At 41.3% G+C, this 17,217-nt stretch overlaps 1 protein-coding gene across 1 annotated transcript in view; it reads right to left on the reverse strand.

Moving 5' to 3' along the window:
- LOC148118628 (contactin-associated protein like 5-1-like) overlaps positions 1–17,217 on the reverse strand; it is a 901,008-nt gene that overhangs the window by 369,139 nt on the left and 514,652 nt on the right. Inside the window, exons 9-10 of the mRNA XM_087900698.1 lie at positions 15,502–15,651; positions 11,445–11,616 (exon numbers count right to left, since the gene is read on the reverse strand). Of these exons, the coding sequence (XP_087756824.1) occupies positions 11,445–11,616; positions 15,502–15,651 (322 nt within the window). The remainder of the gene's footprint in view (positions 1–11,444; positions 11,617–15,501; positions 15,652–17,217) is intronic.

A 17,217-nucleotide genomic window follows, 5' to 3' on the forward strand; every position in this document is an offset into this window, starting at 1 on the left:
CTTCCTACTTGTTCAAACCATCGAGGTCTCATTCGCCCTCCACCAGGACGCGAGTCTTCATACACAAACAACGGGGTTTCAGCTCAGCATGAGTAAGCCCGCGAGTTGGAGTGACCAGGGAAGGGTTTAAGGAGGAGGCAGGAAAGGAAGTAGGGAGCAGGCATGGGATCTCTACATATACTCAGAATGTGAGAAAACATAACATCATAGCTATTTGTCTCACTGAGGTGACCAGGTACCCTCCAAGTACAACTTAAGGAAGAGTACTTTGGCTCACTGTTTGACGGGGAAAGCATGGCAGCACGTGTCTGAGAGAGCAGGTGACATTGGATGTAATGTCAGCAAGATGAATGAATGTTCATGTTTCAGCCATCACTGCCTCCTTCACTGACCCAAGCCTGCAGGATGGTGCTACTCACATTCAGAATGGGTCTTCCCTCCTGAATTACCTCAGTCTTGAAACTCACTTGCAGATTTGCCAAAGACTCTTCTGTTAGGGATTTTTAGATTCTAGCAAGTTGACAATTATTAGAAGACACAGGAGATTACCATTTAACTCAAATCTCAATTAGAAAGTTCCTAAGAAAGGAGAATAGAACTCTGTGCTCCGGCCCTTCAGACTCCCACCAAACAGACACACACTAAGAGCACAGAGCAGATCCTCCACCAGAGCTGAATAACCTCTCAGAAGTTTCCTGATAGTTATTGACTGACTTCTGAATAACTACTTCTACTGAGATTTATGAGAGAGACATCCATATCTGAACTTCCAGACACTGATATACACTACCTTTCATTTCAGACTGGTTTTTGTTTTTGTTTTTGCATTTTGGTTTTTCAAGACAGGGTTTCTCTGAGTAACACCCCTAACTGTCCATGAACTAGCTCTGTAGACCAGGTTGGCTTTGAACTCACAGAAATCCTCCCCCTCTTGCCTCCCAAATGCTGGGACTAAAGGCGTGCACCACTACCACCCTGTTCAGACTGTCTTCTAATACTTCAGTGTATCTACATCAAGTTGCCGGTCCAGTCTGAGAACTTAGAATTATTTCCTTAGTTATTTGGCCAGATTCTGTTTCTTAACCAAGCATGTGTCTTGTGCCTTTGATTCTACAATTTTGCAGGTTAAGGCGGAAGGATTAATATGAATTCAATTCCAGGTCTACCTCAACAAGGGAGTTATATTGGGGTCAGTCTGGACTATATAGTGAGATCTTACCTCCAAGGAAGAGTAAGAAGGGGGTAAAGGAAAAAAAGAGGAGAAGAAAATTGAAGAGGAGGAAGAGAAGAAAAGGAAGAAGAAATAATAATAATTATCAGTATCTTTAACACCTTTAACAGAGATTTCTGAAGACAGAGATCGTCATCCACTGACTGTGTTCAGCACTCCCCTACCTTCTCAATTATCACCAAGACACCCGGCTGCTGAGATGTGCTAAACACTACACATTAATGAAAGAATGTTCCATTTTAGTGAAATCAGAACTCGTATACCCAAAGGCACCAGCCAGCCAGAGCAGAAGTCAGAGCACACACTAGTATAGAAGACATCCTTCCTTGTTTCTCCCTCTACTGCGCAAAATGAAATGAACCTGGCAAACAAATTTGTAGGAAAAGAAAGAACTGACAGACCACAGAGGAATATTAACAGAGTATGAGCCATCTCTCAGCAAGTAAGAGCCAGATGTGAATCAGAACTCAATGTCACATTGTGAGTGACTGTATCATGTACATTCATACATAACAGCTAACTGAGATTTTGAGGTTCTTTTTGTGTGTGAACACCAGGGGCAAATATGTGTGTGAGTGTGTATGTGAGTGTTTGTGTGTGTGTGCATCTGTATACATGTGCACATACATGCCTAATGAATATGTGTTTGAGTGCATATGAAGACGAGTGGACAATCTCAAATGTCATTCTTTAAGTTGCATCCACCTTACTTTGGGTTTAAGTCGTTAAACTGAAATATGTCCTATTACACCTGGACCCTGAGACAGTGTCTCCACCTCCCCTGGATAATACTTGAGTGTCTACTAACATGTCCAGCATTTTTACTAGAATATGAGTACTGAAAACTCAAATCCTCATATTTGCAAATTGAACATGTTATCAAATGAGTCATTTCCCCATCTCCTGTAATTCTAATAAGATTATTTGGTAAAATCTTTGTAAACCTAGAGTTCTTTAAAATCCATTTTGGTTTTGTTAGTCAAGTTCAAGATTTTCTCCTTCTTGACTATTTTAGTAAAAATATGTTTTTCAAGATACACAAAAGCACTCAGACTTGTGCTTCTGATATATAATGTGTGTGTGTATTTGTGTGTGTGTGTGTGTATTTAAACTATGAAGTCAGTGGTGTTCTGGATATGGTAGACATTCCATGAACTACAGAGCTTGGAGATCCAAAAGCTCTAACTTAATCTCTTTTCTCTCAAAAGAGATTTTCTCTCAAAAGAGATTTTCTCTGCTTTTGGTTAGCTATTCCTCCACATTTCTCAATAATGAAGTGTTTTCCACTTTGTCTATGAAATTTTCTAATACTAGGGTAGAGGCCTTTGTAGGAGCCTCGGAAATCTTGTTGAAGGGATGCTCTCAATGTGAGGGTAAATCTCTGGGGAAAATTTAAAACCTATTATGTTTCTCAAATAAAAACATCAATTGCTTGTCCAGAAGACATGCCATATGCATTATATATGTAGGTTATACATGTATCTATAGGTTATATACACAGTACTGTCTCTGCTGCAGGTGTCAGGGTTTTAAGCATGGCTTGCTGCTGGCCATTGAGCCCAATCTATTGCTGTCTCTCTTGCTTCTGAACCAAAAGAACTTTCTATTTCTTGTTCTCAATCAACCCTTGCCCAAACTCCAAGAGTCATAAAAAATAATGCTATTTGCATTTTGGTTTTTAACACCTTCTAATAATAAGATGTATGTATTATCCCTCTGAAAACTGACAGCTGTCTAAGGAAGTGTAAAATGGATGGCTGTGTGCAAACTTGGGCCAAAATGCAAATAGCAAAGGCTTTACCCACCTCTTCAATATCTAGAGTTTGATTCTGCTGTAAGGTAAATTGGTGTATGTTAATATCAGTTTCCCTATCCAACAAGTAGAGAAAGACAAGCACTTCCTTTAGGCATCTGAAAGTCTAAAGTGATGATGACCACACATAAGCAACAATGATACCCAAGCAGATGGATCCAGTTAGGATTCAGAAGCCTTTATCATCACAAGAACTTGGAATGAGACTCAGAGGGTAGAGTGCTTGACGAGAGTTCTTGAAGCCCTGGGTTTGCTCTGACGCTACCCAGTCTAGGCTTGGTGGAACACAGCTATTATCTCAGCACCTGGGAGGTGGAGAAGGAAGAATGAGTACTAAAAGGTCATCCTTGGCTGTATGGAGGGTTAAAATTTAGCCTGGGCTATCAGAGACTCTGTCTAAAATTCAATTACTTGTATAAAATTATTAAAGAGCTCATGTCTCAGATAAATGAACAAGGTCTTATTTGTGTCCTGTCAACGTCTTATGGAAAATCTTAATTCAAAACAAAGATGTTTCAATTCATAAATTTATTTTTCATAGCAGTAGTAGACATGCACCTTTTTAGGATGCCAAATCCAATTTTCTCACCAACTCAAATTATTTTTTTCTTTTCTTCTATATTTTTATTGAATTCTACATTTTTCTCTGCTCTCCTCCCTTCCTCTTCCCTCCCCTTCTACCCTCTCCCAAGGTCCCCATGCTCCCAATTTTCTCAGGAGATCTTGTCTTTTCTACTTCCCATGTAGATTAGATCTGTGTATGTCTCTCTTAGGGTCCTCATGGTTGTCTAGGTTCTTTGGGATTGTGATTTATGGCTGATTTTCCTTGCTTTACACTTAAAAACCACTTATGAGTGAGTACATGTGATAATTGTCTTTTTGTATGGGGGCTACCTCACTTACAATGATGTTTTCTAGCTCCATCCATTTTCCTGCAAAATTCAAGATGTCGGTTTTTTTCTGCTGTATAGTACTCCATTGTGTAAATGTACCACATTTTCCTTATTCATTCTTCAGCTGAAGGTCATTTAGGTTGTTTCCAGTTTCTGTCTATGACAAACTATGCTGCTCTGAACATAGTTGAGCACATGTTTTTGTGGCACAATTGAGCATCCTTTGGATATATACCCAAAAGTGGTATTGCTGAGTCTTGAGGAAGGTTGTTTCCTAATTTTCTGAGAAATTGCCACACTGGCATCCAAAGGGGTTGTACCAGCTTGCATTCCCACCAGCAATGCAGGAGTGTTCCCTTTACCCCACAACCTCTCCTGCATAAGTTGTCATCAGTGTTTTTGATCTTGGCCATTCTTACAGGTGTAAGACGGAATCTCAGAGTTGTTTTGATTTTTCATTTCTCTGATGACGAAGGATGTTGAACATCCTTAAGTGTCTTTCAGCCATTTTAGATTCCTCTGTTGAGAGTTCTCTGTTTCAGGCTGTATTACATTTTTTAATTGGATTTTTTGTTCTTTTGATGACCAATTTCTTGAGCTCTTTGTACATTTTGGAGGTCAGACCTCTGTTTGATGTGGAGTTAGTGAAGGTATTTCCCCTTTCTGTAGGCTGTTGTTTTATCTTATTGACCGCGTCCTTTGCTTTACAGAAGCTTTTCAGTTTCAAGTGTTCCCATTTATTAATCGTTTCTCTCAGTGTCTGTGCTGCTGGGGTTATATTTAGGAAGTGGTCTCCTGTGCCAATGCATTCAAGTGTATTTCCCACTTTCTTTTCTATAAGGTTCAGTTTACTGGCTTTATGTTGAGGTCTTTGATCCTTTTGGACCTGAGTTTTGGGCATGGTGATAGACAGATATAGGTCTATTTTTATTTTTCTACATGTTGATATCCAGTTATGCCAGTATCACTTGTGAAATATGCTTTCTTTTTTTCCATTTGACCAACTCAAATTATTAAGCTACTTTTCCTTCTAATTATATCTGCGAATGATACTGACAATGGCAGTCAGTGCTTCCTTTGGGACCAGCACTTCCCCTCTCCAGTCCAAAGCATGTACATCAGCAGAGATAAGGAACAAACTAAATGTTACACTGGTTGTACAGCAGGGAGCCTCTTTAACGTGATAAGCAGATGAGGAGCCCTTATCAGGGTGTCAGATGAAGGCTCATGGAGGTCTTGATCTTGGGAAGAGATCAATAACACAGAGGAATCTTTTGTCTTCTAATTATCAATTTAGAAATGTTTCTGCCTCGTAGAAGTGACTTGAGTGTAAAATTGTCTTTTTTTTCATGTTTCCTTCTAGCCTGAATGCTTGGCTCCTGTGTTTCAGAAGCTGCATTTCTTAGTATTACTCAGGAACCAAGGCAGGCTGCTCTTGACAGCAGACTTCTCAGTGCTCTCAGAATATCTACTTTGCACCTGACTTGTCAAACAATAGACAAACTCTTGTGCTTCACTCATGTCTAAAGAAGTTTAAAGAGATGGCGTGAGAGCCCCCTTTTGAAGAACAGAAGAGGATTCAGTGGATTTTTTCTTTCTAGATGGACTGCCCATACTGAAGTAGGTCAGTGTCTACCTCCATGCAACAGTCCTTACAGGCTCATTATGAAGTTCCTCCCTTCTGGAACCATCCCCAAGAATTAGGTAAAACCAAAGACATGGACTGGAAACCTTAGTTCTCAGTATGATCCAGTTCTCAGTATGTTCCTCACAAGGCTGTGACAATCAGTAGCACAACAGTAACCCCTGTTCTTCTTGTGTGTGCACGCACGTGTGGTTGAAGGTGCATGTGCACATGTGTGTGGTGCATGTGGAGGACAGAGATCAATGGCATTGGTATTTCTCAATCACTCAATACACCATTTCTATTTTGAGGCCGGTTTCCTCACTGAGTCTGCAACCCTTTGATTCATGGAAACTGCCTGGCCAGAGCACCCCTGGGATTCCCTGTCTCTGGCTCTCTATGCTGGGCCTATAAGTACACCGTTCTGACCAACTTTTAAGTGAGTTCTGGTTTATAAACCCAACCCTCATGCCTTGGCACCAAGCACTTTGCCAACTGAATTTCTTTCTAGCCCCGACAGTGTGTGATTTCTGAGCCAACATGGAAACCCATCGCTTTCTGCTTCACAACCTTGCCATGTTAGAGGAGGGAGTACTGTGGAGAAACAGACCCATGTTTTCCAAGCAGATCTGTTGATGCATAGCCTGTTTCTGCTAAATCTTGCCTGACTCTATTGCCTTGGGAAGGTTACTTAGTATCTTTGCATCTCAAACTCATTATTAGAAAATATAGTTAATGATAAACACTACCGTTAGAATTACACACACATACACACACACACACACACACACACATATACACACTTTTCCTGACTCATAACAAGTATTATTTAAAGCTAAGCTATTCACTTGTCTCTTAGTCAGATTGCAGAATTTTTTGTGATTCTCCAAGTCCCTCTAGTCTTGCTTCCCACTCATTTCTAGGCACTGTTATTGTCAGTTGCAGCTTTCTGATCATGCAAACAAGTGCTCATCACCTCCTGTACTCTCACCTCTCCACTGTGCTATCCATAACAAGTGCCTGGGTTGTGCTCCTTGATCTCTCCAGACCCAGCCCACTCCTCAGCTTCCTCCTTCCTTAGTGGCACCTTCCTCTACATGCTCTGATCACCCAAGTCCTTTCTCTTTTTTTGAATTTTAGCAACAGGCCCTGTACACTTCCATAAACTCTGCAATTGGCAAACACTGGGGTTGAATCTGGCTCCCATGACTACTAAACATGTGACCTTGACCAAACAGTTGGTGAGATTCTCTGGGCATTGGCAACAACCCCATGGATCTCAAATGTGTGTTTCTCTAAGAATCACCAGAATTTCTTAAAATTGCAGGCATGTCCCTGTACATGTTCTGAGTTAACTAAGTCCTTTAAGATTTTTTTTAACTGTAGGTATGTATTAATGTAGAACTGTGCATGGGAGTGCAGGCACACATGGAGAACAGAAGAGGAAGTCAGATCTCCTTTTGCTGGAGGCACAAGTGGTTTTGAGACACCAACATAGGTGCTGGGAATCAAAAGTGATGCTCTCCCAAAACAGCCAGAGCTTTAACTGCAGAACTATGTCCTCGCCTAGAAAGTTTACTTCTAACAAGTTGCACTGTGCACTGTGATATTGTGCCTTGGTCTCACTTGAAGAACCACTATGGGCCTTTTAGGACTGTGGAGAGAGTCAAAGGAAATAATAATTAAAGATTGCTTATTCAGGAATTACTGCATAAACCACAACCTTTCCTTTTCGTCCATGAAACAGGGCAAAAATGGATTTAAAAAGAAACTGCAGAGATGCTCTCGTTCTGATTTTGGCCTCATTTCACGCATGAAGGGAGAATACCATATTGTAGCATTTCTCACTTAGAGAGAAGAGTTCAGATTGTGTGGGCATTGCCCTTTCCATGGCTGTCCTGGCACCTGACATAAAGGCTTTCAGTTTTAGATATGAGCTCAGACATATGTATTACCCAGCCAAGCAATCTAAGCAATCTTTTTATACTAGCGACTGTTTTTAACACACACCCACACATGGGGTGGGATGTATCACAAATCTGTTTGTGGAGGTTATCCAACATAATATTTTCTCTTCCTCTGTGATTGTGGCTCCACATGCTCAAGCTGAGAAGCTGAGAATCTTGACCAAAGAGCAAGCAAGACACATGCTTTTCTTAGTAGAAAATGTGATAGGAAAAAAAGAACCAGACATGGAGGGAAAACTGTGTTTAACAACATATTTGGCAGCAGGAAACTAAATACACTGTCTTGTGTGTGATCCTCCCAGTGGGAAAAAGCATTTTCAAAAGGAATAGAAGAAAATCTCCTTAGGATACAGTGTCAGTGACCAGGGCAGTAGCCTTCTTCTGTAATTGATTTTGCACCCTCCATGTAATTTCCGTTTCTATATGTTTGGGACTGGGACTGAATAATATCCAAAAACTTCCTTTAATTGTGCTGTTTTATGAGGGTACTCCACAGGAAATGGCACTTGTGACATCCAAAATTTTCCTGGCATTCCAGAAAACTGAATCAGTGTCAGTTTCTGAACATTTAACGTATATATACATATACATATATATATATATATATATATATTTGTGTGTGTGTGTGTGTGTGTGTGTGTGTAGTGTGTGTGTGTGTGTGTGTGTGTATGACGCATACATGTCTGTGCACCAGTGTGGTGGCAGGAGGTGGGTGTCAGGCACCCTCCTCTATCATTCTCCACTTTACTCTTTTGAGTCGGGTTCCGTTCTTGAGCATGGAACTTACAGTAATTGGGTTGTTTTTGTTGTTGCTTTTTCTGACCAGGTGGGTCACCAACAAGCCCCAGCAACCTTCTCGCTCTACCCCTCACAGCACTAGGGTTACAGTGATGTTACCACTCACAGCTCATTTCATAGGTGCTGGGACCTGAACTCAATACACAGGCTTGTGAATCAAGTACTCTTAGCTAATGAGACATCTCTCTAGCCATAAAATGATGCTTCAAAGGCTGATTTTGAACAATTCAAAAGAAGCAGAAGCTACCAGTTTTCCAGCACCATCTCAAAGGACTTGTAAGAGTCTGCCAGAGGAGCCTCTTAAGATTTTGGAAAACGCAGGCCTCTTTTCTTGAAGACTACCATGGCCTTCCCATATCTGATTTCCCCAAAAATGATCATAACTATGACATTTAAGTATGTAAGAGGCACAGTTTGGAAAAAGGAAAGAAAAGTCCCAGGTGTGTAGGTGGGTCCCCTGTCACTGTAAATGAAGAAAAACACCGCAGAAGGCAAGGGGAGTGGCCTTAGTATCAGAGGTCCAAGAAGAAGAGATGCTCAATGCTGCTTGGAGCACTGGGTGGGAACCGCAGCCTGAGTCCTTCCCCACCTCTGTCACCCTTGCAGCAACTTCATCCCAGCTGGCTAACACGCTCACTTTGGTTAACACGTGAACAACAGCAACTTCATACCAGCTGGCTAACAAGCTCACATTGGTTAGCACGTGAACAATGGAACACTGGAGGAGTTTCTCATGGACCTGATCTTCACTGTGTCAGCTGGCTAGGAACACCCAGAGGCCCCTGTGTCTTCTTCCCCAAGCAATGAGGCTTTTAGCTCCTTGACTGACCTCTGACCTCTGGCCGCTTTATTTTAAACATCTATTATTGTTCCTGGTTCACATGTCTATGCACTTTTTCTATGACATTTATCTTTATCATAAAAAGGGAAAGGAAACACAAAACTCAGGGAGCACCTGCCTTTGTAGCCCTTCTCTCCCTCCTCCCCCTCATCACAGGTATAGAACAAGTGTAAATTACATCAGTAAGAGACCAAACAAAGCTTTGGCCGCAGTTTTCCTTTTTGTTAGAGGAAGTTACTGCGAATCAACAGAAACATACCCTTTACCCACTAAACAAAACACATTCCTCATTATACAATTAACCAAAACACAACTGTATGCAATATAATTACTCAAGACTACAATTACACAGAAGTAATGGCACAGGGTAGATGCCAATGACTTTCAAATAATCAAAAATAATGAGAGCTTCCTTGATTGTATATTAAGGTATCAAAGAGATCCCAACTGACAAATGTCCTGTATTGATCTGCAGTACATAAAATACTGCACCAGCTGATGAATTTGGAAGCTTCTCCCTTGCCGGGAATAAAGACTTGGGGTGGTAGCCATTCCCTGTAATAGCTTTGGTTTGGGATTTCTAAATTAGCACATTTTAATGAAGCACACATTTATTATCCACTTTCACAGCTGGTCAAATGAATAAAAAAGCACAAAGATCAATAAGTCTATGTAAAAAAAAAAAAAAGAAGTCAGTACGGTGTGTAGGTGATCGCATGTGAAATGGTATCTATTATCAGAAATGTGTGCTATGCTTCATCTAAGTTTAGCAGTCATTTCCAGAATTAACAGAGACCATGTTCTCTAAGGCTGATTTCCCATGTTCCCCAGTGTCGACCCCTGGCGCTCTTCATTGTTTCTCCCCTGTACTGGGACACTCACTCCCGAACTCCGTTAACTCTGCCCTACGTTTTTTTAATGCATGGCTCTAGCCATCAAATCTGGTGTGTTCCTTCTTAGTTCTCACACAGAGCATAGAACCAAATTCTTCACGTAAAAAGGCCCTCTTTGTGATGGTTCCAAGTCCACACCCCAGCCTTTGGGAAGCCATGTACGCTGCCAGCATGACCTACGAGTTGAACTGCAGCAACGGAACATAAGACGTGGTAAATTGCAAGACAAGGCATCGGTTACGTGCTACTCAGGAAATAAATTTTACCAAGGAAATTATCATATGCTATTAGTTATAAAATGCATCCCAGTACTAGAGATTCTAAATTCAAAATCAAAGCATTTTGAATTAATAACACTTGTGAGTCATGTATTTTCCACACAGTTCTGTGGTGCTATTTCTTACCATCTTTTGCCTACTGTCACCTTTGCCAAGCACGATCTTGCCTTATCCTTTAAGATGTGATTCAATCACCTTCACAAACTTCCTCAGTCTCATTCCTTATTGTCACAATGGGATCAACTTACTGGAATCATGTGTACTTACTGGTGACAATGTTTCCAAAATAGATATATTTGAATTGACAGCAACAACTAGTTAATGTAGCCAAGAACTTCTAACACTTAATCTCATCTCCCTACCGGCTCATTGATATCTCAAGGGATTAAGCAGAATTCAAAGAATGTAGGTGGTGCTTCAATAGGAATGTGGCCCAATTCTGCTTAAATATAACATCTATTGTCTTTGGTTTTCTGACTTCAAATCTAGAAATTTCCCACAGAAGAGAAGTCAAATTTCAGGAGAGATGTAACTGAAAACTGACTGTCATGCTAGATCTCTGGGTTACAAAAGAAAAGAACTGATTCTCACTGGCCTACTGTCTGGTCTCTTTGGAGCTAAGGAAACAGTGGGTGGAGTTGGTGGCAGTAGGTCCAGCCATTCCAAACTGAGGACATCCTTGTTGAACACAGCCAAACCCTTAGCAGTAGACTTCCTAAAGCTTTATGCCATAGGAAGGATCCCCAGAGCAGGTGAAGAATGAAATAGTTTAGGGGAGAAGTAATTCCTCCCTCTTTCATGCTTTACTCTTAACTTCAAAGTAATCAAATGTTGTTTATGCATAAAATTTTAATCCTTTCACAAATTTGTATTTTGATTTAATTTGCATAACCCATTTACTGCAAGTCAACACGAAGAGAGACTCAACTAATTTAAACTGTTTTTCTCTGGGCCCGAAATCCTTTCAGAAATATTTTCCATTAAGCTACTCAATTATGTCTAATGTGGTTAGTGTCATCAGATTAGAATTTTGCTTAAAGAAACTCATATTTAGAACCAGAGAACGGGAAGGGGTGGGAGAACAGAGGAGACAAGACAATAATTACCTGTCTTTGATGCTACACAGATCAATGTGTAAATCACTAAAATTCCCCAGGGAACCTTGCTGAACTGAAATGAGGTCCTTGGGCTGGTTATCAATAAAGATGAGCCTCATGCAGCCTTGGAAAGCCTTAATGGGATTTAAGCATTGGGAATCGGAGAGATTGTCGGGGCACCCTGTGGGACAGAGAGAAAAGACGAAGAACACTGAAATGATCTGTCATTGCTTTGGCAACCTATTGATGGAAGATCTTGAGCTCTAACTATCTGAGCACTTTTTTATTCTCAGCAGGGGACACTTTTGCTGTAAATCCAGGCTCAGAAGGAGGGGCAGAAATGATGCAAAAAGTGTATTCAGTCACTATAAAGGAAAAAATGGTCAAAGGGGATATCATTGGTATAACTTTTATCTTAACTCCACCCATGTGTGTGTGTGTGTGTGTGTGTGTGTGTGTGTGTGTGTGGTGTGCCTGCAGATGCATTGTTTCATGTGGGCGTCGGTAGAAGGCAGGGGTTGATATCAATATGTCTTACCACTTTCCCTTAACTCTTTTAGGTAAGATCTCTCTGTGAACCAAAGTCTCCCCAATTTACCTAGACTTTGGTCATAAGCCCCAGGGATCTGTGTTCACTCTTCTCTTTGCTTTTTGTAACACTGTCTCTTCACTCAACCTGGATTATCTGGGTCATCAGTGAGCCTCAGGAGACTGTTTATCTCAGCACTGGAATTCAAGGTATGCCATGCCATGCCCAGTATTTTATAGATACTGAGAATCCAAACTTAGAATTTCATGCTTCCTTGGCAAGTATTTTACTAATTGAGTCTTACACACACACACACACACACACACACACACACACACACACACACACAAAGAGAGAGAGAGAGAGAGAGAGAGAGAGAGAGAGAGAGAGATTTCTTTTCTGCTGGAAACCTACTTGTCTTTCTTTTGAACGACATCCTTCACATATTGTTCACATATTGTAAGTGCTTGGAAATGTTGGTTCTGTCTCAAAACACACATCTAAATTCACAATGCAATTCTGAATTACACTTTCTTTCTAAGGAAATCATGCTCTGCTAAGGATGGCAGTAAAGTAATTGTCTGACTAATTGTGGAGCATTAACAGGCTTAGTTCACGAGAAAGGTACTCTCAGAAGCCAAGCAGGAATTTTGACATGCTGTGCAAAGCAAATCCAGACATTAAGAGAACTGCGTGCTTAAGTGTGCATAGGTATAGGCTGTAACAGCACATGCAGAAGGTTAACCCCACACATCTTAATGAGTGTTCTATAGAGATAAAAACGCTTTGCCCTGTTTAGCATCACCTGCAGCCAGGACAATGTACTCCGGTTAAGACAGGGGAAGACCAAGCAGGTAGACAAGCATGTGTGCTCTTACAAACTCCATCTCAGCGGTTTAAAAAGGTTCAGAGCATATGGGAATGGAGCCTGAAAATACAGCAATAAGCCATAAATAGTGGGGAACTATTTCAGCCATCGCTAATAGACAGTCACTGCATGGCTGAAGCCCAGCAGCTGGTTACCAGTTCACAGGCACACTATAAAATGAAGAGACGCTACAACTTCTAATTGAAGCTGTAGAGAGAATTTATGGAAGTTGACTATTATTGCTGAAGCTCATTTTTCACCTTCCTTAAGTTTACAGTCTGTGTGTGAGGGTTTGTTTAAACACTGCTCAAATCATAGATAAATCTTCACATTCTAAGTATAGCACCCCTGGAAACACACCCAGAATTTAGCACTATTCTAGCAAGGGGAGGAGAGCCATTTTGCCTCTGTGATATTGTAGATGATTACTGTAACATGATTATTCAAAGCCATTTTACCTGCAAATAAATTCCTGATTATCATTCTTTCTCCTTTGCTAAAATATAGTCTGTGATTCAGAATCCACAGCTTATGGTTGAGACCACAGCTCTGCATTTGTTCCATTCATTTGCTTTCACTAGGGGGCTACAGTGAACGCAGATTTGAATCTTCTCCATACATATGTTATCTCTATAGTCATCTACAGATTATTATGATTTTCTTAACCTTTGAGTGACAATGTATATGAGTATGGGTGTGCAAATGCCACAGCCCTGCATGGAGATTACAGGACAACTACAGGAGTTGGTACTTTCCAATTGTCTAAGGATGGGTCTTCGGTTTGCCACTGTGTACATCAGGTTCACTGGCATGAGCTGCCTGAAGATTATAGACATGTGTTACAAAGGCTGGCTTTCAAGGGGCTCCAAACATTGAAACAGAGGTCCTTATGCTTACACAGCCAGTCCTTTATGATTGAGCTATCTTGACAACCTACCGACTATTTTATTTCCACAAACAGCAGTCTTGTTATATTTTATATGAAAATATTATCACTTAAACATGCATGCCAGTGCTGTGAATGTAGTGGTGATTGTAGATGAAGGACAATGGGACTTCCTCATACTAAAATCCAACCTCATTGCTCTTGTTCCACATTGCTTCCTTCCAATGAGACCCTACATATGAATTCTGTATCTATGCAAATACTCTTTTGTGTTTCAAGCATTCCATTTTTTTCCTTGGGAAGTAAAGGATGATTTGTAAATTTTGGAGCTAAGAGACTACAGGAGTTCTGGTGTAGCTCAATGCAGAATGCATGATTAGATTTGGGAGACTCCAGGTGTAATTTATTGCTGCTATTATTATTATTATTATTATTATTTTTATTATTGAAAAGAGAGAGTGCAGGCAAGCATGTGCATCCATGCATGTATGAAAGTCAGAGGGCAGCTTTATGAAGCCAATTCTCTTCTTCCACACCAGTTTCTAAGGATAGAACTTAAGTCCTCAGGTTTGAGTAACAAGGGCCTTTGCCTAGGGAAACCACCTGCCATTTCTTCAGTAAATGCTATTTTTCAATGCTTGTCTTCAGCTACCTCATGAAAAGGAACTGTCAGGTCTAGGGCAGGGTGATTTCATGCTCCCTTCAACAGGATCCCAACCAGTGTGTGTCAGTCTCTCAGCTGTGTTGGGGGAAGTGTGGGGGAGAGTTAGGGTTGGGTGTGGATGTGGTGCTGTGTGGAGAGCATGCCTGAGGTTTGGGTGTGAATCTGTGCATGGAGACCAGCGCCTTTTACATGCCGAGTAAGCCCTCCAGCACTAAATGTCACTGAGCCTGTGTTCTGCTCTTGCTTCTGTCTCCCAGCAATTCTGAAATGGTTCCCTGTGTTCTAGGAAAAAGAGTATAAGGACTGTATTTTAAGAGCTTAACGTCAGAGAGCTGTGAGGACTAAGTGTCCTTTAGATGTGGCTTTTGTAAACAAACCACCGCTACAGAAAAAGGCACTATCTCTTTTAATAAAAGATATACATTTAAAATACTCAAGAGGGCATTGTACGTATTGTATGAGAGAACAAATGAAAATTGAAAAATAATCAACATAGATGTATTTATAAAAATGTTAAGATGCCATGTAAGCTTTGGCCACCCAAGTTTATTTTAGTTTGTGTCTCTGGAGGTAGTGCAAGGGTTTAGCAAACGTTAGAAAAAGCAGTCATGTCTCCCCTTCTGGAGCCCGTAGCTCCTATCCACTTTTCTTTGTCTCTTTCCATGACTGTGGGTGAACTCCAAGGTCTGGGAAACGGGAGATAAGGCTCACAAAGAAGAGAGGCAGTGGAGCAACCTAGATGACTGAGCAGGCTGCTGGTGCCTCCCTCTTGAGTTTTCCCTCTTGCAGGTATTTTCTGACTCTCAGCTCCTTTTCTCTTGGTTTTCAGCTGACGTTTTCCTTCCAGTGTGACCACGGAGCTTGGCATGACTATAAGAACTCTTATGTTGACCTATGTAACCCAGCTCTTGTAACCCCAGTTTTTTCTGTCCTCAGCACCGCTCTAGATCAGCTTACGATGGCACAGTTGCCTGAGGTTTTCGTTTCTCACTTTTTCGTTGCTTGTGTGCATGCATGTATGCATGCAGGGCTGTGGGGAGGACTGCCTAATTAAAACAGCACACGGTGGCATAATTCCCCTGTCCTTTTATTTGAAGTCTCAAAAGCTAGGGAATTTACCTCCAAAGTAGTAACTGTTTCCAGAATAAATGTGCAGCCGGGAGGTGTCTGGAGCCGGGGAAGCGGCAGCGTGATCCAGTGTGAGAGTGATGCGGTTTCTCCTGGCATTGACGCTGACAGAATGCCACAGACCGTCATTCAAGTCACTGCCTGCAAAAGAAACCGGGAGGGGTATTTCATGAGGGTTATCTCTCTCTTCTGATGTACAACTTAGTCTCTTTTCCTAAGCTATTTCTGATAGTTTTGGCTAAGAAACAAAGGGGACAGACCGAAATATGTGGGGCATCTGTGCTAAACAAAGGCATGCCATATATTAACTAAGATGGTGATTAGTGACTGAAGAGGAAAACGCAATCCTTCAAAATGAGACCCGCAATGATATCCCCGGAAACAATTGTTTTAAGAGATGGTTCCAAGAATCAAAACCAGGACTTAGCATAACTGATGCATGCCCTCTACCACTGGGCTGTACTGGTCCTGATAAATTATTTAATTATTCAGGTTCATTGCCTTCATTTCTTTTCCTGTTGCTGTGATAAAATACCCAGAAAAAATTAATTCAAGAGAGACAGGGCTTATTTCATCTCACAGTTCAAGGACACAGTCCGCAGTGGCAGGGAAGTCAAGCAGCAGGAACTTGACATTCCACCATTAGAAAACAGAGAAGGATGAAAACAGGCTGCTGCTCGGCTTGCTTTCTCCCCTGTGCACAGCCCAGGATCAGATCCCCAGTCCAGGGAATGGTCCTTCCCTCCATTAAGATGGGTCTTCACACATCAACTACTATAATCAAGGGAGTCCCTCACACATATTCTCAGTATAACCTTAGATTCTGTAATCCATCTTGAGTGTGCCTGAAGGCTTACTCCTGGTTGAATCTAGATCCCATCAAGGTGACAACTAACATTAATCACCACAACTATACCAGGGCAGTTTGATTTAAGACTATCATATGATTTTAGCAATCTTCTTCAATGTACTCCTAGCCTTCCCCATGGCCCATACTGTCTCACTCTCCACACGATTGCTTCTACTTTCATGTCAGATTACTGAAGTGGACAAGGCCAGCCCCACTGCAAGGCAGATCGAGTTCCTTACTGTAGTCAGGGCCAGATTAAATCACTACCAACTGTAGCAGTTTTAATATACTTAGTTGATTGTACACGTGATTGTGGGGGTGTGTACATGTGGAGATCAAAGAACAATTTGTATGAATTGAATCTCTCTTTCCACTACTTGAATCCAGGAATCGAACTCATGATACCAATTTGGTATCAGTACTAAGGGATCAAACATGATTAGAGGACAATCCCAGAGCATTTGTGGGCTAAAAGTGGCTTATTAAGAGCAAGCAGTCCTGATGCTGTGCCCCTTCTCTCTCTCGGCTGCTCTGCAACACTGCCCCACCTTACTAAGGGAGCTGCATTAGGAATTAACATGAAGGGCCAATCAATTCCGCTCAAAAATTTTCCATCTATGGAGACTTCTGCTTGATCATGCCTTACTGAACACTGAAGAAAACAGCTATATTGAGTGTTCAGGCCACAGTGACCAAGAACTATGCATGTTCATCGTTCAATCTTCAGCTTGCCTGGCTGTGCACTGAGCTGCTTTCCTTCTAACTGCCTCCGTTTCCTCACCTGCAAAAGGGTGTCCTGTACTTAAAGATGGCTCTAGGGATTATAACTATTACTATAATTGTATGCATAAGTATTT

Source organism: Myodes glareolus, chromosome 22 (genome assembly GCF_982192425.1).
Source record: "Myodes glareolus chromosome 22, mMyoGla1.1, whole genome shotgun sequence".
In the NCBI taxonomy this organism is placed as follows: domain Eukaryota; kingdom Metazoa; phylum Chordata; class Mammalia; order Rodentia; family Cricetidae; genus Myodes; species Myodes glareolus.